Genomic DNA, 24,616 nt, shown 5'->3' with positions numbered 1-24,616 from the left:
ATATAACAAAGTATTGAGAAACTTTTGTTATTGACCAAATACTTATTTTCCACCATAATTTGCAAATAAATTTATTAAAAATCCTACAATGTGATTTTCTGGATTTTTTTTTTTCTCATTTTGTCTGTCAGAGTTGAAGTGTACCTATGATGAAAATTACAGGCCTCTCATCTTAAGTGGGAGAACTTGCACAATTGGTGGCTAACTAAATACTTTTTTGCCCCACTGTACATCATGAGTTCAATAATAAGGCCAGGGACTGAGGAAGAGAGCCAAGGGGCAGAGAGAAAGAACCAGCAACTAGCCAAGAAAGCAGGAATAGAGACTAGTATAGTAAAGTGTGGGTGGTCTTCTTCCCCCACCTTCAGGTGGATAAACAGTAGCAGTGTAGTTTTGTTGACCAGCCCAGTCGCTAGCTCCAGTGAAACACCTAATAAGGATCAAGATGAGTGTGTAAGCGTAATGCAGACCACTAACATTGCATTAAGAGTGTTCTGTCTAAAAGAAATCTTGTGGAAACATTTTTACTGTAGCATCCCTACTGCTTGGCATTTATAGCAACTTAAAAATAAGACAAACAAAACACATGCTGTCCACATTCATCTTTTATTAAAACAAATCCAAAAAAACAATACATAGAAGGGAAAACATTAGATGAGATATTTTGTAACATTATAAATCGTAGTATGTCCATTCACTGCAGATGGTTGGTTGTGCAGCACTTACTAGACCACACTAACCAGTCTGATGAATTCAATCTGAAATAACGGTGCAGATACAAGGGACATGGTTGGGTAAATTGACACCATACAGCGGTGAATATAGCTGTATTAACACATTTATGTGCATTGGAGTTCATGTCAAAAACACTACAATGTGCCAAATAATGATGCCCTATAAAAACTGCCATACTAATGTCTTGATGGACAACAGTACTTCCTGCATAAAATATTAGGATAACTCCATTATCCTCATTTTAAAAAAAAAAAGTCACTCCTTCACACTCCAACAGTTTATATCCCTAGGTTGCCGTGACAATATAAAACAAGATTACTCAAAAAAAACTGAGCATGTATAATATTACAGCCATTAAATAAGAAAATCAGAACACAAAGATGAGAATGACAAAAGTGACAAAGTCTAGCCAACAAATTAAAAGCAATTGGACAGATTCCACGAGGATAGCTCTGACACTGAAAACATTAAATAATTGTTAACTACATCAAGGCCATTATGCTTGAGAGCTTCCCAATCAGACTGGTCAGAATCAACCTTTCTGACAGTGACCGAACTGATTGTTCAATAACATAGTCAACTCACTCCGGCCTCTGGCTGGTGGCCAATACACAAACCATTTAACCTTCCTACAGAGTTGATGGTACCTTCTTTCTACCCATTATTCTCCCCTCTCACATACATAAGAACATCCTGCTTCATTCTATTCAAGACTGCTGTCTCTACATGGCTACAGAATGTACAATCTATATACAATCATGACTGTGATACTGTGTATGCGACTGACTAACTGAATGTATGTATGTATATATAAAACTTGTATAAAGAATTGGGCTTTGATTTTCCATTTACGTTGACTCTCCAAACCATGAACCTGTTTTCTTATTGAAAAACAAATGGCACTTTTACAGTGCTGGCCCATTAATATTGCACTGCACTGCTGAGTCTAAATAAAGCTGCTCTGTGTACTGTACGACTACTGTCAACTGTCACCGTGCCAACTGGTGTGGTACTACAGTATATTGCGCTTGAGTACACTAGCATTGTACAGTCAATGAGGTAGATATAAATAGATACTACTCTGCACTGTACTGTGAGAAGCAAGTTATTTTGCATTGTACAGTAGAGGCTAGAGGTTGACTATCAAAGCTAGAATGCACTGAAGCCACAGTCGGTCTCCTTGCGTTGAACTATTGTATTGGGCTGTCAAAAATACATACATTTTAAATGTATCATTGTGAAGCTTGAACACACATGACATTTTAGCATTTAGAACTTGTGGAATGCCAGTGCATGTGCAGCCCGTCATCTACCTGTGACATTACAGCTCTGCCATAAAGCTTTAGCCACAACGAGCACAACCTCTTGTGGATGAAGGTCCATTCATCGCAGGGCACAACTCAAAATAACTGTTGGCTAATTAGCCAAGCAAAGAGAGAGAGAGACTGAATTGTATGTGGATGAGACCCAATGGCAGCCATTTTGGTCCTTTTTCCCTTTGGGGCCTATAAGCAGATTCTCTCTACGCTAAGTAGTGTTAGCAACGTTACAGTGTTAGCATTATACCAGTGAGCATGTGAGAAACCATGTGCAGTGGTCCAGTGTATGGGCTGCATTATATACCAACTCCTTCTGTGAGGATATGGGGGTGTGTTAGGCGTGTGTGAGAGTAAATATGACACTGCCAGAATGTTAACAGTAGTCAATGTTCAGGCTGGCAGTGTGAAGATTGAAGGTCCCTTTTGGTGTCTCTCCTGTGATATGTTCATGAGACACGGCTGTTTGCGTAGTTGACAATTAGATGCTGTGTGGAAATGGCTGACTAGTAATTTATCAGTGATATGTCTGTAGGGCTAGGTGACTGTTCTGGGATCTGTATAAATGGACTAATTTCTAATATGTGGTGGAGAATAACTTATCACTGACCACTGATCAGTACTCTGAGTGAGTAGATCACAAGTCAGCGTTAACGTGTGTGGGTCTAACTGATCTGAGATCTGTCTGAGGGGTGAATCATCAGGAGGCCGCGATGGTGGTTCCCCCGCTGAGGCGGAGCAGGATTTGCTGGCAGTCCTGTAGGGAGCGGCGGTCGCCCACACGCTCAAGGGTGCGCTTGGCCTCGGCCAGCAGGCGGGCGCGGTGCCCTGGTGGGGTCAGCAGGGGTAAGGGTAGGTGGCGGCACGCCAGCAGGATGGCATGAGCCCTTTCACGCTCACCCAGAACACAGTCACCCTCTGCTGCAGGGCAGAGGAGGAGAACAGGGGAGGAGGAAAAAGTAAAGAAAGGTCAGTACATTTGTGAGGAAAGCACTACATTTGTGTTAATTTGACATCAAAAACACATTTGGTATTATTCATGATAATAATTGAAGTGTGTGTGTCCTTACCCGTGGTGTACCCAGGGTTGTTGGTCCTGCGTCGGAGGCTGTGCTCCAGTAGCTGGTGTGTACGGGTGGGACTGGCTCCAGCCATCAGCCTCACTGTGGTCTCATGCAGGAACACCTGGGGGAGGACAAGAGAGGGAACATATGTAATTACACCACAGATAGCCATGAATAAACCATGAATAATCCATGAACCAGCCAGCAGGTCTGAAGCCCTAGTTACCTTGTGTTGTGCCTGTCTGTAGCATTGGCCCAGCCTTCGCAATGAACTCAGGTCCTGCTGGAATCCAGCCAATTGGGAGCCAGGGGCAGGACCTGGCTCCCCATTGCTGCTGCTTCCTCTTTGCCATTGGCTGGTCCTGAGGGTCAGCAAGAGGTCACAGACCAGGAGCTCCACCCCCTTGGTATAGGAAAGAAAACAGTAAGGCAGAGGAAGGGAGGGGGGGAAGAAGAAAAAAAGTGTTGAACTACGTAATAAATGACTACACAATGAGTTATGGAAACTAAGAGAGTCATATGGGACAGTACATGCACTGTAAGCAGCGTCTCGACCTGGATATGGTGTGTTGCAGGTACCTGCAGATTTGGGAGGCCCCTGTACTGCACTGCAGACACATGGCACTGGGCTGCAGGATCATGCAATGCAACTACAATGCACTACAGCCACCCCCTACCACACACACACAAACTATACCTAGCTAGTCAGCTTGTACCTGTGCTTTGGTGAGTCAAACGAGCACCCATGCAACGGTCACCTTGTGCAGTATATGTTTGTTCATGGTGTGTGTGTAATATGACCAATGAACACTGTGAATCAACCAGCTCCATTACAACCTTTACTGCATGTATATACACAAAGGTTAGAGTTGGTTCAACTAGAAATCACAGAGAGTGTATATATTCACTTGCATCCTAAAAACCCGCATTTTGGGAGAGTACCTTGTTGAGCCCGTTTCCAGACTGGGCGGACAGGGGAACAGAGATGCTGGTGCGCAGGTAGCTGCTGGCCCTGTCGCAGTGAGACAGACAGGCCACCGCCCCCTCTCCCTTCAGAGACGACAGGCTCATCTGCACCGCCTTACACAGCAGCAGCACAGCCTTGGGCAACGGATGACTGCAGGACGACAGGGAAAACAACATTATGTGGATTATGGCAATGCTTCTAATGTCCTTTACATACACATCACTGGGACCATGCTCCCACACTTACAAGACATCTACTGAAAACAGTGCATGAAGAAGACCCACAACATCAAGGACCCCACATACTCCAGCCACGAGCTGTTCACTCCCTTACTGTCAGGCAGACTGTATCAGAGCATGAGGTCTGATACCAACAGGCTCAGAGACCACCTGCTCTTATACTCCACACCTTAGCACACAACTGATGTTACCAGACTCTTATTAAGATTACTAAATACTCCACAAATTAAACACTTACCCCCCAATCCTCCCTTCCCCAAAACATGTAAATATTGGACTAAATTGTACCTTCCTGTATTATACTAAAATGTTTATTCTATTCGACTGAGCCATTTACTTTATGTTCCTGTTCTTATCTTTTCTTATTTGTTATTGTTGTATTGTCCAGAAGGAACCTGCAGGTAACCATTTCTTTGGACTGTGTATACCAGGTATATCCTGTACATACGACTAATAAAAAACACACACAACATAAACGGAGTATACTGACTCGAGGGTATGGAGAGCTCTGGGCATGCGCTCTGCCTCTGCCAGCAGTGACCTCACAGCGACATCATCTCCTTGCAGCCAATGGGCAGCAGCCTTTAGGACCAATGCCCACCAGCGACTCACTGGGTCTGCCACTAAGCAGAGAAGAGATTACATGACAACATTAGACTTCAACTGTGGCATCAAGGGGTCTAGCAAAAATTGTTCACATGTTATATTGAATAAGTCAATTATGTTAATCATAAAGAGTTTATCTTTAGTGTCCAAGATACATATGAGAAGAAAAAATCTATACACATTCACAGCATCAGATCATCTCGTAGGAAACAAAGATGGGAGAAATCTGTAAAGAAATCTGTCCCACACAGAGCATGGTGTGGTTCACACTAACGTGTGTATTCCAGTACCTGGCATGGTGGTGTGATTAGGTGGGGCTGGGAAGGGAGGTGAGGAGGACTCCTCTGTGCAGCTGTTCAATAGGTGGAGAAACTCCAAGGCACTGGAGAACTCCCTGAGAGACAGAGTGAGAGTGAAGAAAAGTAAACAAAGTAAAGTAAACAATTTGCATAGGTAAACAGGAGAGTGACTGGGCACCGAGGACCCTGGCCTTACCCCGAGTCGTTCTTGGGCTTGCCTGCCTCCCTGTCAGTGTGGGGCTGGATGAGGGAGTGCACAGCTCTCTCCAGCAGCTTCTCACAGAAACAACGATGTAGCTGGGCGATGGGGTCAGCTAAAGGAAGAGAGAGAAAGAAGGAGGGAAAGAAAGATAATTAAAAGGCCTAATTGTTGCATGAGAGCATTTCTGTATACACTATTAGCTCTTCCATCGACTTTATTGTTCATACCTGGGTCTCTCTGGGAAGTGTACACGCCCTCTCTGCTTTCAGACTTCACAGACCAATCACAGCTGAGGAAGAACTGCCTGCCCAATGGGGTGAAGAGCCAGTGCAGACAGTCAGGGATGGGCTTGGAGTCGGATTGGCTGGCCACACCCTCAGCACAGCTCAACAGGTAACCCTGGGACACAGACATGTCGGGAAAGATGACAGTGAGTGGATAGTATCAGAGATATCATTACCATAGCAGTAATGGAGGGATGTGGAGGGTTAGTAATGGAGGATGGAGGGATGCCCTGAGACACTCACAGGCAGGCAGGAGAGGTGGTGGCCCAGTACAGTGCGCAGAGCTGTTGCCGCGGTGACATAGATCTGAGCCTGCTGGGCAGGGGCCATCTTGCTTTGGGCGCTCTCACTGAGGTTGACGGCACTCATAGACAGAGACAGAGCCCACAGGCCACTGCGCTGGGGAAGCTTCCCTACACACAGAGAGAGAGAGAGAGAGAGAGAGAGAGAGAGAGAGAAGTTCCAGACAGAGGATGGGGTACTACTGTGTTATGTTATTGTGTTTACAATGACTAATGATACGGACCTAGGCTCAACGTTCTAGACTATTCAGTGTAGTCACCTGTGAGCTGCAACTGGCTCAGCCTATGGTAGACCAGAGCTGCGTCCCGGGAGCTGGTCTTTGACTCCTCCCCCTTGTGCTTCCCACCAACCTGGCGAACCAGCCAGCCCAGAGGGGTGGGGTGATGCAGACAGTAGCGAATCAGGTTCCAGGAGAGTGAGAAGAGGAGGTCCCAACTGGTGGTGGGCAGGGCTCTGGTCAAGACTGAAAGGCAGGTTTTCAAACTGGCCATAGCTGCTGTATAGTCACCCTGTAGGAGTGGAGAGGTGGGAAAATCTATAAGAATACTTATGGAACTTCGCATTCATGTACCTATAGACACAGAGAGATGGTTTTACCCAATCAGGGCACCAGTTAAAGGAGATACTCAAACACAGGTACAGAGAAAAACAATAAGTAGGGGAAATCCTTCAGACATAAAGGGATGTGAACTCACTCTGTTGAGATGTAGGTCTGCTTGTTTACGCTGCCTCCAGAAGGAGACGGATTTGGGCGAGTGGAGGGGGGTGACAGGCTCCCAGAGGTAGAGGACCCTAACACAGCCCCACACTGCCCCAACACCGCTCAACATCCACACCATCAACCATGGCAACAGGCACCAAAGCCAGGTCGCTGTGGGAAAGAGAGGGAGGAGTCAATATAAGATACATATAGTCCAATACATCCTCAAAACAACTCCCAACCGGGAACTCTTACTGTTAAGAATAATAATGACTTTGACTATAATAGCCGATCGTGAATGCAATAGGACTTGTATGGTCAGTATAAGGGTGAACTAAGGGGCTGACCAAAGTTGTGGGTCTGGCTGGGTAATGAGAACAGTGTCCTGGAGGCTCCATGTGCAGAGGTCAAGCCAGAGCTGCCCTGGGCCTCAGATCCCAGGAGAGAGGGCAGGGGGTTGAGGGAGAGGCAGAAGAAGGTGAGGGCGCAAAGGAGGAGACGAGAGCGATCCATCACACCCATGGAAGAGGGTGAGCCAGGCTCACTCTTCACCTGAGAGGAGAGAGCGAGAGAGAATAGTTCAACTACTATGTAAGTGTTCAACCTTCGCAACATTCAATCCAAACAATTTCCACAAAACATCACAGTTCCTTGGCTATCACCATCACAGTACCTGCTCATGGTCTAGTAAGGGACTGCCAGGCTCTGAGTCGATGCAGTATGGAGAGAACTCATGAGGAGATCCTGAACCAGACTCTGATGCTGGAGGTGACATCATCAGCATCTCTGGTTTCATCTCCACATCATCAGACAGCACCACTGACTCTGACAGAGCGGAAGTGGGAGAGAGCCCAATGCATTATGGCCCGTTCATGAACTGAAGTTGTGATGGATTAACTAGTAATAAATGGGGGACTTACTGTTCTTGCTGTTCATCTTGAGGGCCAGGTTCTCCTGCCGTAGTTTGTGGTTGACCTGCTGCAGGTATTTGATGTAGTCGATGGCTTTCCTCAGCACTCCTGATTTGTGCATCTGCGTACAAACACATTAGCAATGTGTCAGTGTACATTTGGTGAGAGTGCCCTGTACGTACAACTCCATTCCTCGGACTTCCATGTACTCTAGGAAATACCAAGAATCTGCGGTTTTATAGCCTAATTCAGATTGACACCTGTGAAACATTCAAATTATTCTAGCATGCTCCTCTAAGTTTCTATCGGACTTGAACCACAAAATAAAACTAAACCCACTGTTCCTGTAAGGTCAATATTGGATTATTGTAACACTTGGTTTTCCTGACCTTGGCGTCTCCGCCCATGACCAGGTCTCTCAGCTCCAGGATCTTGTCATTGATGGAGGAGCGGTACCTCTTCTCGATGATGTTGTGGGTGGTTCTCCTCTCCCCTCCTTCATCACCCCCCCTGGACCCATCACCATCCCATGGTCCATCACCTGCCTGTTCCCACCTACACAGTGGGAGGTGCCTGACGACAGCTGTTTGATGGGCAGCTTGTCTCCGCCTCCCATCATGACAGGCACAGTGGTCAGGATGTTACTGCCCATCAGAGTCTGAGGGAAGAGTTAAGGTACAAGTCAGTGGTGACATATGACACAGATAAGATACCAAGGGGGACAGAGCAGAGAAGCATATTCAATTGAATTCTCTGGTCATCTTCATCTAAAGCACTTTTCAGTCCAAGTTCCGGTTTAATCTGGGTCTATGTGACCGTCCCCATTAGACCCCGAACAGAGAGAAGAGAACGGGAGAGGGTGAAGCAGACAGATAGTATAGAGACCTACCGGTACCTGTAGAGTCTGTGTCTGGATAGGATGGGTCAAGGTGGTGATCCCAGGGTTCTGCATGGTGGACAGAACCTGTGTCCCATCAGGCTTCAGGGTGGTCAGAACCAGATTCTCTGTCTTCAGAATCTGAGGCTGGTGGACCAGAAGCTGAGAAAGACCAGGGACACTGGATCAGTTACAACCAGTGATGCCATACACAACACAAGGTCTATGGTTACACCATGCTAGGATCTGCAAGTATTTAGAGAGACTTTATAAAGATTGGACACAGCTAGTTTTGATTAGGGACTCAAACATTGTAAAGTATGAAGCTTGATACTCACGGGTAGCTGTTGAACCTGCTGTTGCATGGTGTGGACTGTAGGTGCTGTAGAGAGAGTCTGGATGGTCTGGCCCGTCTGCAGTAGTCTCTGGTGCTGGATGGTCATGGGTTGAACCTGTGGTGATGTCATTATGCTCTGTATCTGCGGTTGGAGGACTGTGGAAAAAAGAGAGGTATGTAGTATGGATACATTATCAAAGAGCACCATTCATATAGAAAAGCATGTAGGACTCTGAATAATTTCACATGATAACCATCTTTAAGTGCATTTCTAATGAATAACCACCAATTCCCAGTGAACAAATCTTTTCAGTGTAAAAAAAAAAGAAAAAAAAGAAAAAAGTTGCTCTAACCTTGGAAGCTTGTAGTGGGACTCTGGTGGCAGATGACAGGGTTCTGGATGAAGCGGGACTGGCCACCGCTAGATGTGATCATCACCGTCTGGGCCTGGGACTGGATGGGCAGAGCCTGGTTGTGGGTCTGGACCAGGGTGTGCACAGGGAAGCTATGCGCCTGCATGGGGATGCTCTGGCTGTGGACCTGGATGGTGGGTTGCTGCTGGGGCTGGATGGCCTGCATCTGGGGTTGGATGGCCTGGGGCTGGATGGCCTGCATCTGGGGCTGGGGCTGGATGGCCTGCATCTGGGGCTGGGGCTGGATGGCCTGCATCTGGGGCTGGGGCTGGATGGCCTGCATCTGGGGCCGGGGCTGGAGCAGGGGAGGGGCGCGGATCTGATGCTGCCCTGAAGAGAACGTCTGGACTGGGGTCTGTGGTGGGGTGAGGGGCAGGGACTGTTGGGCCAGTGTTTGGGTGGGGGTGAGAGTCACGTTGCTGTGCTGGTAAACTGTGGTAGTGGTCTGGGGTGTCTGTGGGGCTTGAGGGGGTGGGCGTGGGGTGGCCCCAGCACCATTCTGTAGGGAGCCTGCAGAGGACATCTGGTCCTCAAAGAGGTCGGGGAAGTCCCCCACCTGGTTGCTGACGAACTGGAGCATCTCTGAGGAGAGAGAATAATTCAAGGGGTTCATGAGTCTCTGGTTGTGGGTGAGCTAAAAACGCACTTTATTCTTAGCCATAAAATCATGTGCAATGGCAATTGATTGAATAGACAACAAATTTGACTTTACATAGTTAGCATAGAATTGGCTTATTAGACACAATCCATTTGTTAATATGGCCCTCTAATGAAGGTAGGGCTTCATTGTTGCAGTCAAATCAAATATTATTTGTCACTTGCGCCGAATACAGCAGGTGTAGACCTTACCGTGAAATGCTTACTTACAAGCTCTTAACCAACAATGTAGTTCAAGAAAAAGAGAGTTAATAAGATATTTACTAACTAAAGTAAAACAATCAAAAAGTAACAAGAAATGTACATAACAATAACGAAACTATATACAGGGGGTTCCAAGTTAATGTGCAGGGGGTACAGGTTAGTAGATGTAATTTGTAAAGTGACTATGCATAGATAACAAACAGTGAGTAGCAACAGTGTAAATAGGGGGGAGGGATCAATGTAAATAGCGCAGGTGGCCATTTGATTAGTTGTTCAGCAGCCTTATGGCTTGGGGGTAAAAGCTGTTAAGAAGCCTTTTGGTCCTAGACTTGGCGCTCCGGTCCTGCTTGCCGTGCGGTAGCAGAGAGAACAGTCTGTGACTTGGATGACTGGAGTCAGACCATTTTTTGGGCCTTCCTCTGACACTGCCTAGCATATTAGGTCCTGGATGTCAGGAAGCTTGGCCCCAGTGACGTACTGGGCCGTACAACCTGTCACAAGGGCAGATGCACAACTCTGGACTTTTCTAACGGCTTCAAAGGCCTTAATGAATTGGACCTGGAATTCCTACCACTGCCCAAAATGATTTTTTTTTAAATGTTGTGTAGTTTAAAAAAATGTAACACTTTATTAAGATTTGTCATTTTATTGTGAGGAACTGCAGTTTCATCTGACATTATTTCAGTTTTGTCCTCTTATGTGAGTGATCCTTGTGTTTCAGGTTATTGTCCTGTTGAAAGGTGAATTTGTCTCCTAGTGTCTGTTGGAAAGCAGACAACCTGTTTTTCCTCTAGGATTTTGCCTGTGCTTAGCTCCATTGTGTTTAGTCATTGCCAATGACAAGCATACCCATAACATTATGCAGCCACCACCATGCTTGAAAATATGAAGAATAGTACTCAGTGATGTACAGACTTCTTACTTCTCACACTGTCATTTAGGTTGGTATTGTGAAGTAATTACTGTTGTTGATTCATGCTCAGTGTTCTATCAGACATTCAAATCTGTAACTGTTTTAAAGTCACCATTGGCCTCATGTAATTAAAGTGTAATTAGAATTTCACCATGCTCAAAGGGATATTCAATGTATTTTTAAAAAATGTATACCAATAGCTGTCCTTCGCAAGGTATTGGAAAACCTCCCTGGTCTTTGTGGTTGAATTGGTGTTAGAAATTCACTGCTCAACTGAGGGACCTTACAGAAAATTCTGTGTGTGGTGTAGAGATGAAGTAGTCATTCAAAAATCATGTTAAACACTATTATTGCACAGTCGATTAAAAGTATGTGATTTGTTAAGCAAATATTTTACTCCTGAACTTATTTAGGCTTACCATAACAAAGGATTGAATACTTATTGACTTAAGACATTTCATCTTAAAAAACGACAACAACATAATTCCACTTTGACATTATGGAGTATTGTGTGTAGGCCAGTGACACAAGATCTAAATTGAATCCATTTTAAATTCAGGCTGTTATGAAAAACAAACTGTGGGAAAAGTCAAGGGGTGTGAATACTTTCTGAAGGCACTGAAGATTATTAACCTGCATTAGAAATTGGCCTTGAGTGAAGAGATCACAGGAAAGAGGAGAATCCACAGTGACCTCTAGAAGAGACTTACAACAGTGACAATGCTGTTTACTGCCAGGTCAAGGTCACTGAAGGAATTAAGAGGTTTATGGAGTGGCGGCCTTGGTTTGATACACTGCTACTGTTCCGGCACAGAGTCAAGGAAGAGAGCGCCAGCCAGCTAGTAATTATAGGAAAGACTTCCAACGACTCGCCCTGACAAATGACATAGTAATCTAGTACAGATGCCATTAGAACGAGGTAAAAGAGCATCCTGGTAAGAACATTACTTCAGCTACTGGTGGAGTAGGTCTTGATTGTGGACGGCGGTACTGATAAGAGCTGTGGAGTTGCATATGCTACAGAAAACTAGTAGTTTCAAACCGGTATTGCAAGAAATGAGAGTAGCCTACATGTTGAAACGGTTTCTAAAGTCGTCTACTGCAGGGTGTGTTTAACTCTTGTCCATTTAGCGTAAGACCACAACGTCACAACCATGCCGGCATGCCATCTCTCAAATCCAGAGGCAGGCTAAATATTCTCATGCGGTTTACTATTGTCTGGGGTGCATAACAGGCCTGTAATCAATGGGAAGAGTTTCTCATTATTCAAATGACAGCTTTACATTTGCCAAAACCATTTCATCCAGTTTATAACTGCTGCTGTTAGAAATACTACCAAAATCCCTTCTCTAATGGCAACGTCTAAGACATGTCACCGTATACAGAAAGCATGTCCAGAGTATGGGCTTCAAAGGACTTTAGCATGGTCTTATAGACTCCACTGTGACAGGAGGAAAAAGCTTCCTGTAGGGACCTATGTATAGATAACGTTGCTAGAAGAATCGGGGTTAAAGAATATTCACACTTTTATCAATGAGGTGCAGCAACCTTGAACTCACACTTGCGATAAAGAAAGGCTAGACACCTAGGCCAATAAATGCATCATCCTCCCATTTATGATTATGGGGACACCATTTATCAGAAGGCAGCAGCCACAACTCTAAAACCCTTGGATGCAGTGTACCATAGCCTGCTTCGCTTTATCACAGGTGACAGGTTTAATATCAATGCATCCTTTATCAGAAGGTCAGCTGGACCTCAATTCCTGCAATTCACTTAATTTCTCCTTTTAGTTTACAAAACTATTCTGCACAACATCTCACTTATGTTAAAGGGATACTTCAGGATATTGGCAATGATGACCTTTACCTACTTCCCCAGAGTCAGGTGAACTCATGGATACCATGTGCATGTCTTTGTGTCCAGTATGAAGGAAGTTAGATCATGCATTGTTATATTAAATTCGGTCACAGAGGAAACAGGTGAAGCAATATTGAGTTGGTCAAAGCATTTCAAATCAAATCACATTGTATTGGTCACATGGTTAGCAGATGTTAATGCAAGTGTAGCGAAATGCTTGTGCTTCTAGGTCCGACAATGCAGTAGTAACCAACAAGTAATTTAACCTAACAATTCCACAACTGCTACCTTATACACACAAGTGTAAAGGGATAAAGAATATGTACATAATAATGTATGAATGAATGATGGTACAGAACGGCATAGGCAAGATGCAGTAGATGGTATCGAGTACAGTATATACATATGAGATGAGTAATGTAGGGTATGTAAACATTGTTTAAAGTGGCTAGTGATACATTTTTTACATCAATTTCCATTATTAAAGTGGCTGGAGTTGAGTCAGTATGTTGGCAGCAGCCACTCAATGTTAGTGGTGGCTGTTTAACAGTCTGATGGCCTTGAGATAGAAGCTGTTTTTCAGTCTCTCGGTCACTGCTTTGATGCACCTGTACTGACCCGCCTTCTGGATGATAGCGGGGTGAACAGGCAGTGGCTCGGGTGGTTGTTGTCCTTGATGATCTTTATGGCCTTCCTGTGACATCGGATGGTGTAGGTGTCCTGGAGGGCAGGTAGTTTGCCCCCGGTGATGCGTTGTGCAGACCTCACTACCCTCTGGAGAGCCTTACGGTTGTGGGCGGAGCAGTTGCCGTACCAGGCGGTGATACAGCCCGACAGGATGCTCTCGATTGTGCATCTCTAACAGTTTGTGAGTGCTTTTGGTGACAAGCCGAAATTCTTCAGCCTCCTGAGGTTGAAGAGGCGCTGCTGCGCCTTCTTCACAACGCTGTCTGTGGGGGTGGACCAATTCAGTTTGTCCGTGATGTGTACGCCGAGGAACTTAAAATTTACTACCCTCTCCACTACTGTCCCGTCGATGTGGATAGGGGGGTGCTCCCTCTGCTGTTTCCTGAAGTCCACGATCAACTCCTTTGTTTTGTTGACGTTGAGTGTGAGGTTATTTTCCTGACACCACACTCCGAGGGCCCTCACCTCCTCCCTGTAGGCCGTCTCGTCATTGTTGGTAATCAAGCCTACCACTGTTGTGTCGTCCCCAAACATGATTGCGTTGGAGGCGTGCATGGCCGCGCAGTCTTGGGTGAACAGGGAGTACAGGAGAGGGCTCAGAATGCACCCTTGCGGAGCCCCAGTGTTGAAGATCAGCGGGGTGGAGATGTTGTTACCTACTCTCACCACCTGGGGACGGCCCTTCAGGAAGTCCAGTACCCAGTTCACAGAGCTTGATGACGAGTTTGGAGGGTACTATGGTGTTAAATGCTGAGCTGTAGTCGATGAACAGCATTCTACGGGTGCAGAATGCCGTTTACAGGTGCTTTCAAAACATTGGATACTGTACAACCAATCTATTGTTGAAAATGTATGATACTGTACAACCATTATACCAGTATTCGAAAGTAATATATCATACCAAACCGGTAAAGGCATACTGGTGCAATACTATAAGTCCTACAATATGTACAATATTGTACAACAACTATTCCATTGGGATTCTAATGTAATATAACAAAATGTAGCATAACATCGTAAATAATCATACTATTTATTAGTGTGGAATAAAGATTAGACCTTAAACTGAAATAGCCTATTTCTTCCTTATGGCATTATCCTATAATACTAAATGGTTATCACTCGGATTTACGTATAGAATAACACGAAATGCTCTGATACAAGGTTGCACCCAATTAGGTAGTAATGACTTGAAATCTATGGGTATCTACTAGCATGCTAGCATTGAATTATCATGTGAGTAGTTTGTTCTCAGGGCATCATTGGGAATGAGACCCTGGTCTCAAATTGGGCAAAAAATAAAAATTAACAAATAAATAAATAATACATTAATAATAATACATAATGCATTACAAGCGAGCTTGCTATGGGTCGATTGATGAAGAAATGGCTTATAGGGTCCATCTCACATTCGAAAAGGCTCGGAAAAAATTAAGTCTCTCGTCTAATATTAATCATTCATTGGAATTGTCTGCTTCATCGGGCTCCACAGGGGGTTGGCTTTCAGAGGCACAAAACAGAGCCCCAAGCCCCTAGACAGTTGTGACACAAAGGACTAAAACTGTCAAACGGGGACAGTTTCCTAGGGCTGCTCAGAGCAGAGAAAATAGGTTATGTAACCAGGGCAGCTATTGCATTGGGAATTGTGGGGAGAAAATTCTAGATAGTAGGGTCGGGACGATACCAGTAACACAAAGCTCCATCCTTTCACAGTGTGCCAAGGGTAAAACTGCTGTTTTGATAAGATGGGAACAGTGATGTTATCCCCATAGAGTCAATGTGCTGAGCCTATGAATGAGCAGGGTGAAGCGGACATGTCTCACCGTCATAAAAACATAAGAGGTATTACTGATGGGCCAGTTATGAATAGACATTGTGAGTCACTTTTTTCTCCATTATTGATGAACAAACCCTCAATGGTATGACAGCCAGGAAAGAGGTAGACAAGCATGACAAAAACCCATCTCAGAACAAAATGTAATGAAGAACATAGATAAATAGGAAGCAAGTAAAACTAGGCTAATAAGCCAATGGGAAGGTATAAGTAACTTTTTGCCTACAGGTAATTGAATGACACAGCTCACAGTTGAGTCACACTCAGTTACATTTGAGGAGTTGTTAATTCACAAGCACACACAAAACTGTTGCATGACCACTGTGCTGTAGGCCAACCACCCCTTTAAATATGCCTTAATCTTCACTGATGTAAAATGAGATTGCAATACCTATATGTACAAGCGAGCTTGCTTGACACATGATACAGATCACCAGACTCCCGGCCTTACCGCGACGAGGACACGAAATAGTCAGAAAGCGGAACTAGGACACCAACTTTCGTGGACAAACACACACACAAAATTCCATATTCTCTTATCAATTATGATATAAATAGTAACTCACCATCGATGTCTCCCAGCGTAAATTCGTCCCCTAGTTCTGACAAAGTCGGATCCATATTTTCCATTGTCGAGATATACTCCCCACTAACGTTACTGTCCATAATGAAATTCAGAACTTCGCCTCCCCACCTTTAACCGGAGGTTGCTGAAGGAAAGAACCAGGATGTCCAGAGATCTTTGAAGCGTTAACAACACATAAGGTGACGTTATCTTAGCTCTAAGTTTCTTAAACTATCAGAGGACAGGTAACACCTCAACAATGCCCCAGAGGCCGATTTCTACTTAGATAAACTCATTTACAATTTAGACGTCGCCATCTTGTTTTCCACTACTCACGTCATTTTACAAACAATGTTTGTGAACCAGGACGACTCGTGATTGGCTTAATCCTGGCTGTTGTTGTCGTAAGACCAGGCACCATTGACCAATAGAAATGTCACCTTTACCGTGGCCTGATAGTACGTCAACGATCAGAAGCTTTCTTGAAATATGCATTGACTCCGCCCAATAATTTATTTAAAAAAAAGAGCCTATCCAAAGAGATTCACCCTAACAAATATTTAATTATATTTACTTTATATATGAGCCCGCCCCATCTGAACAACATTATTCATGTTCTGGCTATCCCCAGATGTTACGCCTACCATCAGGATATGAATTACACAATAATAATTTAAACGTTCACTAATTACAAATAAATATTCTCATGTTAGTGTGAAAAAAAATCCAGTTGTTAGTATGAAACTGACCTCAAGCATAATAAATACATTAGTTACATTTTGTAAACACAAGTAACATTTTATACAGATTTTTAGCAAAGTCAAGAAATACTGCTTTATTTCATTTAAAAAAAGTTACTTGTTGCATGACTGTTGGTATGTAAGCAACTGGAGAGTGATTAAGATAAATGAAATAGTAAGCGGTGCCCCCGCACATTTACTCTGTACCGCTACCCTCTGTATATAGCCTCACTATTGTTATTTTACTACTGCTCTTTAATTATTTGTAACTTTTATTTATTTCATTTTTTAGCTATTTTTCTTATAACTGCTTTATTGGTTAAGGGCTTGCATTTCACTGTAAGGTCTACCTGTTGGCACATGTGACAAATAACATTTGATTTGATTCAATACTGTTACTAAACAGTCACTTCTGTGTGTGCCTAAAGTCTAATTCCCTAATTTGTCAACTGAGCTGAGGGTGACATACTATTTCTTAAAATCCACATCCTTGCATTAATTAACATTTATTCTGTGCACTCAATATTAATGTTGATCTGTATAAAAGAGAAAATGACAAGGACATTTTTATCAGATTTCATTTTATTACGCATTTCAATTCTTTCCCCTTCAAACAGCCACAACACTGCAACTGAACACAATGTGAAATGTGTGTTATACAGCACATCATTTCAGTTGTGAATAAGAGCTAAAAATACTGTTTTGTAATACTGGACCCGACTAAAAAGTTGTAGATTATATCTGTGGATTTATGAAAATCTGCATGTCTTTCATTAAAACAGTAAACTACTAATTTGACTGAATACAGTAGAAAACCATATCCTATAATGAATTAAAAATAACTATGGGATCACAAGTAATCACACAAATGGTGTAAGTGCATACCAAAAAGCTCAAATAACCACGATAAGTGCTTGAACAAAGCGAAAACGATAGTTCAGTAATATTGTGGGAAGACACTTCACTGCAGAAGAGCTATAGTTTATTAACAGGGAATAGAGGAAATCACACCCTCCACTGCCAGTAAAAAGAACAAAGACTTGCAACGTGCTTTTATTGATAATTGAGATAAGTTGCTTAATGATTGAACCTGAATCCACATTTTGAAAGGTCCTGAGAGTGTATTTTTCTTCTGTGGTCTGGTGGTGTTGCAGGCTTAACTGTCCTTTATTTGTTCCAGTAGATCTCGTAGGACTTCTTCTCTGTGTAGTTGGCATCTGCTGAGCTGTTGCTGTTCCTGACCCTCTCCTTCACTACCTTCACCACCAGCCCTCCTGCCAGGGCAATTCCCACTGCAGCCTTGCCTATCTCCGCCACCACTGTCATAATGCACGCTGTCGCTCCCATAGAGCCCCAGGCACCAGAAACAACCTGCCCTGCAGATCTACACACCCCACCGGCCTGAACCATTGGCCCACTCACAGCCACCCCATCTGCCACAGTGGCGGCAGCACACTGAACTGCTCCAGCTGCAACACTGCCCCCAGTGGCCACTGCTTGCTGCCCAGCTGCTACTGTAGTAGCATTAGCCACACCTACTGCCCCTGCTGCGGTGCACACCCCAGGAAGGGCAGTTGTGCTGACAGCTACACCTTCCAGAGCAGCCCCCAGGGCTGCTCCTGCCCCCATGGCACCCCCCACCCCTGCTGCAACTCCCACTGCTGCAGTCCCAATCAGGCTCACCTGCTCTAGAGCATCCAAGGCAGCTGCCCCAGGACTGGCAGCTTCCGCCCCAGCTAGGGCGCCCACAGATCCCCCCAGCCCTTTCTGAGAAGGTCCTAGAGAGAGTGAAGATCCTGGTGGCTGCTGGAGCCACTGGCATGGTCGTGGGGGCAGTGTTTGGGGTGGCTGCCCCCTGCCCCGAGAGCCATGGCTGTTTTCCCTGCGGCTGCTGCCACTATGGCACCCACAGCTTTACCCATCCCTGTGCCGCCTGCCACAGACATCCCAGCCAGCTGCCCAGCAGCAAAGCCCACAGTGTTCCCCATGGCTGCAGCTCCCGCCGTAGCAGCTAGAGGGGCAGCCACCCCAAACACTGCCCCCACGACCATGCCAGTGGCTCCAGCAGCCACCAGGATCTTCACTCTCTCTAGGACCTTCTCAGAAAGGGCGGCCTCCCTCCTGAACTGCCCCAGGGCAGAGAGGAAAGACTGCCTCCTGCTCAAGGTCCTGTCGCTGCCCCGCCGCCTGGTCCTGAACAACTGCCTCCACCTGTCCCCTCTGTCCAACGGGAGGCTAACAGCACTTCCTTTCCTCTCTTCAGTCCACCTCTCCACCTTCCTTCCCTCCTCATTTACTCCTGCTCTCTCCAGGTCTCTCTTCCTTAATCCTGAAACTCCCACAGCTGCCCCCCTCCTCTCATCCCACCCACTCCCACTCCGTTCTAGATCACACTTCCGCCTTTTAGCGATCTTGTTCTCCCTGTCCGTCATATCACTGCCTTCTCCCTCCCCTCTCTCTCTCACCATCCTCTCCTGCTCCTCCCTGATGGCAGCCTCAGCCTCTCTGAACATGGTGTTGGTGTAGAAGCCTCCATTGTTCTCTTCCACAATCATCTCCACCTTCTCTAGCAGCCCTACAACCTGGTGCAGGTCACTTGGGTCTCTGTTGTTGAGGACGTGGTACCTGCCCCCACACCTCTCTATCAGGGCCTTCAGCTCCACCGGGGCGCTGGCTCCGAGGTACCCCTCCATCCCCCTCCCTTCTAGATCATCACCACGAGTGAACAGGACTAGTGTGTGGTCATGGATCGCACCCTCCCCAAATATATGGACCATGTCCCTCACGGCTCGGTCCTCATCCTCAGTGTAGCGACCCAGTGGGATCACCAGGAGGAATGCATGGGGGCCTGGGGCAGACAGTGCCACACACTTGGCTATTTCAGAATGAGTCTGCTCAGCATCGAAGCGTGTGTCTCCAAAGCCTGGCATGTCTACCACCACCACTTTCGTCCTCTTCCTCCTGACTCCTTGTCCTTCCTCCTCCTCCTCAGTCAGGTCTGCGCTGCCTTGTTCACAGACTTGGGTGACTGAGCTGGCGCTGAGCTCTGACAGGAAGTGCCTGCGGCCCAGGATGGTGTTCCCAGAGGCACTCTTCCCTGATCCGGTCTTTCCGATCAGGACAAGACGGAGCTCTGTGGCTAAGGAGACATCCTCCTCGCTCTCCGAAAATTCATCTGGGTCTTTTCCCTCCCCTCTTCTCCTTCCTGGATGGACATGGAAATACAGTTTAATTTCTAATGACACTAAACAGCTATACAGTATTATTAGGTGCAGATTTAGCAAACAAATAGAAAATACATGCATCATATAAAAACAATATGTTGACATCAATGCCAATGCTACATATATATATCCCTGGATTGCTAATGATATGTATTGGCCAATGAGAAGCTTTGAAGCCACCGGTCAGCTATATTGGCACTCCCCAGAAGAAGCAATCCTTCATTAGGAATGAATGGACTTCAACAGTATTTCAAATAAATGTTTCTAGGACAAAATTACATGCATTTAAGTCTTTTTTGTTGTTCTAGTGGGGAAAGTAAGATTAAATATATATATATAAAGTAAACATTAAAGGCATGTAGCAGCTATTTCTCTAAGTTACTATTATATGTGTTTCTGTCATTGAGAAATAGTATTAATAACTTAGAGGCCCCCAAGAAAACCTTGCCAAATTACAAACTCTTAGATCATTTTTTATAATAATGTAATATTGTTCTAAAAGTTGGGTTAAAGAGGTTCTCTCAAAATCATCTCTAACTTCAGAAACAATCCCACAACTCCCCACGGTCAGCGCCACAGTGAGGAAATCAAGATGCATGCTCAGCCTTCATATACTTGTGGGTAAAAATAATAAAAAACGACTTGTGTGTTAGTGGTATGGAGCTAGCTATCAATTGCATCTTTATTCATCAAGATGGCCAAGCTTTGTGTGGTAGCAGCAACACTTACTATGCAAATGTGAGTATGCCTCTATTGCGACGCAAATTAAACACTTCGTAAAAAGTGGGATACATTTGTGAGAATGAGAGGAGCAAATCTGACATCTACTCGTCAATCTGCGGGGCACATTCCATGGCTATCAACAATGAAAGGAGGGCTTCAGTCAAATGATTCATGCTAAAGTAACCAAATGAACATGTCTGCCAGCTGTTGGTAGCTGGTAACTGCTGTCATACTATAGATAGGTTTGTTCTATGGGAAAATATTTGTTTGTTTCTGTGGGAAAATATTTGTTTGTTTCTGTATAGAGCCCTGTGGCTGGGACCGAAACTGTCTGTGTGTGGATGGCGGGCTAAACTGAAAAAGGAGCCAGCATTTCTTTGTAGGGGTGTATTGTGAATTTTACTAATTGGAATAGTTTAGTTTTAGATCTTAGGATTTGGTATTTATTAGGATCCCCATTAGCCACTGCAAAAGCAGCAACTACTCTTCCTGGGGTCCAATGGAAACATGACATAATATAGAACATTATTAGTCAAAGACTGAACTACATTCATTTAAAAACGTCACACACAGCCGACATTCAGTGCATTCGGAAAGTATTCAGACCCCTTCACTTTTCCACATTTTGTAACATTACATTATAGGCTTATTCTAAAATTGAGTGAAATAATTGAATCAATCTACACACAATACCCCATAATGACAAAGCGAAAACAGATTTTTAGACATCAGAAATACCTTATTTAGATAAGTACTCAGACCCTTTGCTAGGAGACTTGAAATTAAACTCATGTGCATCCTGTTTCCATTGATCGTCCTTGATATGTTTCTACAACTTGATTGGAGTCCACCTGTGGTAAATTAAATTGATTGGACATGATTTGGAAAGGCACACACCTGTCTATATAAGGTCCTACAGTTGACAGTGCATGTCAAAGCAAAAATCAAGCCATGAGGTCGAAGGAATTGTCCGTAGAGCTGCGAGACAGGACTGTGTCGAGGTACAAATCTGGAAAAGGGTACCAAAAAATGTCTGCAGTATTGAAGGACCACAAGAACACAGTGGCCTCCATCATTCTTCAATGGAAGAAGTTTGGAACCCCAAGACTTCCTAGAGTTAGCCGGCCGGCCAAACTGAGCTATCGGGGGAGAAGGGCCTTGGTCCCTGACCAGGTGACCATAGAACCCGATGGTCACTCTGACAAAGCTCCAGAGTTCCTCTGTGGAGATAGGAGAAAGTTCCAGAAGGACAACCATCTCTGCAGCACTCCACCAATCAGGCCTTTATGGCAGAGTGGCCAGATGGATGCCACTCCTCAGAAAAAGGCACATGACAGCTCTCTTGGAGTTGGCCAAAATACATCTCAGACCATGAGAAACAAGATTCTCTAGTCTTATGAAACCAAGATTTAACTATTTGGCCTGAATGCCAATGTCCCTGCATACACACAGCCAAAACAATACAGGAGTGGCTTCTGGAAAAGTTAATGTCCTTGAGTGGCCCAGCCAGAGCCTTGACTTCAACCCGATCAAAGATCTCTGGAGAGACCTGAAAATAACTATGAAGCAACGCTCCCCGGACAGAGCTTTAGAGTATCTGCAGAGAAGAAATGGGAGAAACTCCCCAAATACAGGTGTGCCAAGCTAGTAGCGTCATACCCAAGAAGACAACAAAGTGCTGAGTAAAGGGTCTGAATATATAAATTAGATGTTTTCTTAAAAACATTTATTATAAATGAGCTTAAATGTCTAAAAACATTTTTTGGTTTGTCATTATGGGGTATTGTGTGTAGATTGTTTATTTTCCCTCATCAATTTAATATTTTTTTAAATAAGGCTGTAACGTAACAAAATGTGGAAAAGTCAAGGGGTCTGAATACTTTCCAAAGGTACTGTATATCAAATGACTGTCTCTTCACAGTCCCCTGTGTGCAGTAAGGTGTTATTTTATCTGGTTTTATTTCTAGCCATGTCGTCATGGCTCTATTTAATACTGTAATAATTCACTTTCTGTTTAATCTGCTGCAGGCTTGATAATGTTCACTTTTCCACATGTAATTGCCAAAATTATGTGAATATTGCAGAAAAATCCTCAACCATTTTCCATGACTAAAACGTGAGGTACAACCTGGTGCGCACCAGCTTACTATGTACAGTAGGCTGCGAGTCAAAGTGGTGATAGTCTCCATCCAGAATGACTGGGCTTAACTACTGTTTAGTCTAAACTACACTGCCTCGAAGTACAATGAAATTGCTAAAAGTTGTAAAATATTTAGTAGGAAACCATTTCGCCAGCATTATCATGTCGTCAAATTTACTTTAGACAGATGGTAATGTCATTAAGAAAGTTAGTCAAAAAAGCTCAAATCCGGTGCGTTCCCCCAATTTTAGCTAGCAAAAGTTATACTGCATCTGAAGTCCATCTGGTGACATCAAAATGATGACAAAAGGTTTTCCTTCTAATTATTTGCCTCCTTTTGAATGTCATTGTATTTCCAAGCCACTGTAATGCACTTTTGATGAAATCTTCATCAGCGCTCATTGACGATGCATTGAGTTGAATGCCCCCCCCCCCCCCCCCCCCCCGAGGTGCCTTATTGCTATTATAAACTGGTTACCAACGTAATTAGAAGAGGTAAAATACATGCTTTGTCATACCGGTGATATACGGTCTGATATAACACAGCTTTTAGCCAATCAGCATTCAGGGCTTGAACCCCCCCAGGTTATAATAGTCAGGGCCGTTTGAGCCCTGAATGTTGATTGGCTGAAAGCTGTGGTATATCAGACCTTACACCACGGTATGAAACAAAATTACTTGTTCACTGATCTAATTATGTTGTAACCAGTAAGGAACCTCTGGGGTTTGTGGTACATGGCCAAAGGGCTGTATCCAGGCACTCCACGTTGCATGTCCTTAACAGCCCACAGCCGTGGTATTTTGGCCATACACCACATTCCATCGGGCCTTATTGCTTAAATATACAGCACCAACTAAATAAATATGACAGTGTCCATTCTCTGCTACCTGGAATTTAGGGAAAAAGTTAATATATTTAATGATATTTTTTTATATTTAGCTTACATAATATAAATTTCTAAGTATGCATTAATGTGTCTAATAGAATAAACGTGGGGAAAAAACTAATGTAGACAATACACGTATTTCTATAGCTGGTGAAGTGCCAAGATGGCTTTAAAACAGTCGTCAGTAATCTATTGTGTATATAAATAATTGGTTGACAGACAAGCAGCTGATTCTGACATTACTTAGGCTAGGTTCATATGTGCAGTTTTCAGCTAAACAGTCTGTAAGCTACACTCGTAATGAGACCTAGGCCGACTATTTATACAGTTTTAAGCAATTAGCCTAATCTATCCACTGTGCATTACATAATTTGGTGTAGGCCTGACCTCACACCATTCTTTGACAGGCTGGTGAAGAACAGTCAGGAATGTTCAACTAATTTACGCCGCAGATTGTTCAGCTTTGTTTTTCCTTGTGAAAACAGCACTGTTTATTAACGTTGACTAGAGACAGCATAATCATTAACTAAACATTGCCAAAAGATCAATCTTTAAATAACACGTTGGTTAACTATTTCCTATTCTTTGAATGAAGTATAAATAAGACTATAGCTAGCTAACGATAGCTAGCTAGCTATCTCTGTTGTTGACGGTTTGCTGCTAGCTAGATTTGCATGAGTTTTAACTTAGCTAAATGCTATGCTGCAAACTGTTAAATATGGAGAAAAAAAAAGCTTAAAAACCTTGACCTACCCAATTCCACGAAATTAGACATGATCTCTGTCTGATTAAGCTTCAAGTCTCCATTCGGGCTTGTTGTGTTGCGTTGGTGAAGTGTTTATGGCGGATACGACTGTTCGGCAACAGTCCAATGAGTTTAACCAAAAACAGTGGGGGGAACAATGACTTCATGACTGTCGATTGCACAC

General features: G+C 44.2%; 2 protein-coding genes across 2 annotated transcripts; both read right to left on the bottom strand.

Annotated features, from left to right (window-relative positions):
* Positions 1-587: 587 nt before the first annotated feature.
* Positions 588-16,321, bottom strand: LOC135554233 (sterol regulatory element-binding protein 2-like). Its single transcript, XM_064986396.1, is given in 20 exon segments — positions 588-2,972; positions 3,122-3,236; positions 3,342-3,518; positions 4,058-4,232; positions 4,812-4,944; positions 5,218-5,321; positions 5,423-5,540; positions 5,656-5,827; positions 5,956-6,125; positions 6,275-6,524; positions 6,711-6,886; positions 7,063-7,267; positions 7,389-7,540; positions 7,636-7,747; positions 8,016-8,122; positions 8,125-8,284; positions 8,522-8,665; positions 8,842-8,996; positions 9,194-9,835; positions 15,975-16,321. Coding segments are annotated over 20 exon segments (3,588 nt in total). The 5' UTR covers positions 16,075-16,321; the 3' UTR covers positions 588-2,751.
* Positions 16,322-17,678: 1,357 nt separating this feature from the next.
* On the bottom strand, positions 17,679-24,575 carry LOC135554231 (uncharacterized). Its single transcript, XM_064986392.1, has 2 exons — positions 24,441-24,575; positions 17,679-19,918 (listed from the first exon to the last, which is right to left on the bottom strand). The coding sequence occupies exons 1-2, from the start codon at positions 24,460-24,462 to the stop codon at positions 18,492-18,494; spliced, it is 1,449 nt and encodes a 482-aa protein (XP_064842464.1). The 5' UTR covers positions 24,463-24,575; the 3' UTR covers positions 17,679-18,491.
* Positions 24,576-24,616: the final 41 nt, after the last annotated feature.

This window comes from Oncorhynchus masou, chromosome 14 (assembly GCF_036934945.1).
Source record: "Oncorhynchus masou masou isolate Uvic2021 chromosome 14, UVic_Omas_1.1, whole genome shotgun sequence".
Lineage (NCBI taxonomy): Eukaryota > Metazoa > Chordata > Actinopteri > Salmoniformes > Salmonidae > Oncorhynchus > Oncorhynchus masou.
Note: the sequence above shows the minus strand (reverse complement) of the source record. Positions and strands in the feature narration are given on the sequence as shown.

Excerpts from the sequence above, each read along its gene's own strand:
- LOC135554231 (XM_064986392.1), bottom strand. The coding sequence starts at position 24,462 with ATGTCTAATTTCGTGGAATTGG. Across the intron at positions 19,919-24,440 it reads GTCTAATTTCGTGGAATTGG|GAAGGAGAAGAGGGGAGGGA; the intron begins GTAGGTCAAGGT and ends ATGTCCATCCAG.